The 1,705-nt window shown below is 41.9% G+C and overlaps 1 protein-coding gene across 1 annotated transcript in view; it reads right to left on the reverse strand.

Moving 5' to 3' along the window:
• PHALS_00966 (uncharacterized protein) overlaps positions 1-695 on the reverse strand; it is a gene marked incomplete at both ends in the record, with an annotated part of 801 nt that extends 106 nt beyond the window's left edge. The window contains 6 exons of the mRNA XM_024730742.1: positions 31-176; positions 232-274; positions 332-433; positions 496-522; positions 578-601; positions 672-695. Of these exons, the coding sequence (XP_024580989.1) occupies positions 31-176; positions 232-274; positions 332-433; positions 496-522; positions 578-601; positions 672-695 (366 nt within the window). The remainder of the gene's footprint in view (positions 1-30; positions 177-231; positions 275-331; positions 434-495; positions 523-577; positions 602-671) is intronic.
• Positions 696-1,705: the final 1,010 nt, after the last annotated feature.

Below are 1,705 nucleotides of genomic sequence, written 5' to 3' on the forward strand. Positions count from 1 at the left end.
AAACTCTGACCCACTATGCATCATATTTACTGGTAAAAACACTGAAAATTGATCGGGAAGTTGCATCATGAAGCCCATAATTGCGACGATAATGAAAGAAGTAAAGATAAAGAGACTCTGGTACACATCTGTGTACACAACAGTGGAATATCCAGCTGCACTCGTGTATAGCATAGCTACTGCCATCAACAAAGCTGCAGCCCAAAATTCAGATGGTAGTCCTCCGCATACTGGTAGCTTGACGGATTCCGTAAAGAATTTTCCTATAAAAATTCTACGCGCAAAGTAAGGCACTGAAAGTAGTAGCAATATACGGAAACATAGCACTTACCTCCACCAACTGCAAATTACGTTGTTGCCAAGATGCTACTGGCCAACGACAGTAGTTCGTAACAGCACAGCGTCCAAGCGAATTCCAAAGCGAAATTGGATCCTGCATCCCAAATGTCATACAATTAATCTAAAATTTACCTTCGTACTTTTTAGCTATCATACCGTTCTCCTCGTGTCTTCACTGGGCATCTACGCGATAGCTTGCCGGTGTAGGCCAGTTGAAAGGCCAAGAAGAGGCACAAACCGCCGCGTATCTCAATGTACATGCCTTTCACACCCAATGCGTAAACGAGCGCCGTATTAATCATAGTTTCCGATATATCGATGTATGAACTTACATCAGCTACTGCCAGTGCATACATACCAAGGTATGCGTCGTCCACCAAGGTAGTACTCTTCTAGATTATTGTTATTCTTGGCTGGAGTGGAGCCATTAGAATCTTTTATTCCATTGTCCATTACCGCTTTATCGTGCAGACGCGTTAGACGTGCCTTTTCGCGTGTGCGCTGCTCTCGCAGTGGTTAAGAAGGATTATACAAGCAACACGGAGGCCAAGTCACCGATACATAGCGCTAAATCGCGTGCCCAGCTTAATTAGGGATTTCATGGTTTCTTTCAAAAAGAGAATTAAAATGGTACAGTGTACCTGGTTTACGGCCGCAAAATGTTTAGTATTAGTGCGTTTGACGACAGACGATTTCTTTAAGAAACTTCAAAACTGCTGTTGGAACCTCTTGCAAATCTATTTTTTTGATTACTTACTTACTTGTCGCTTTATGGGACAGCTGAATTATTTCTTGTAGTGTTTTTCATTACAGCTGATACCGGCAAAATCGGTACTGCAAGGTGCACCTTTTCAAAAGCGGCATATCTATAAAAATGGCTACCTGACGTTCTTACTTTTATTCAATCGATTAAATTGAGCGCATGTAAGGGGAGGATAAATCATTTCGCTCTCATCAACGACAATTCTATTATATAATCATACCATGTGACATGTGCAATATAAGTGTTTGTAAGTGGACGGATGGAAAGTGAAAAAATGTCGTGTGACTTGAATGTGAGTAAATGTGTAAAAGTCGACTTTGCACAGTTCCCATGTGAATCTCTCCTATAGATGGAGAGATTAAAAACGCACAAGTATGGGAGAGAGGGTGAGAAGAAGTATACTCTAGCTTAACACATATATCGATCCAGACAAGTTGATTTGTGTAGAAGCACCACTAGAATTAAGAAGACGGACCATCACACCTTATGCAAATCGTCAGAACAATTCGCACGTCACTAAAGCGGCGGTACAAATGGGCGATAGTATCCGTTCGATTTTGATCTGCCTGTCGCGATGGACAGAACGCAGCAGGCGATGTGCAA

The sequence above is a fragment of the Plasmopara halstedii genome, assembly GCF_900000015.1.
Source record: "Plasmopara halstedii genome assembly, contig: Scaffold_1211, whole genome shotgun sequence".
NCBI lineage: Eukaryota > Oomycota > Peronosporomycetes > Peronosporales > Peronosporaceae > Plasmopara > Plasmopara halstedii.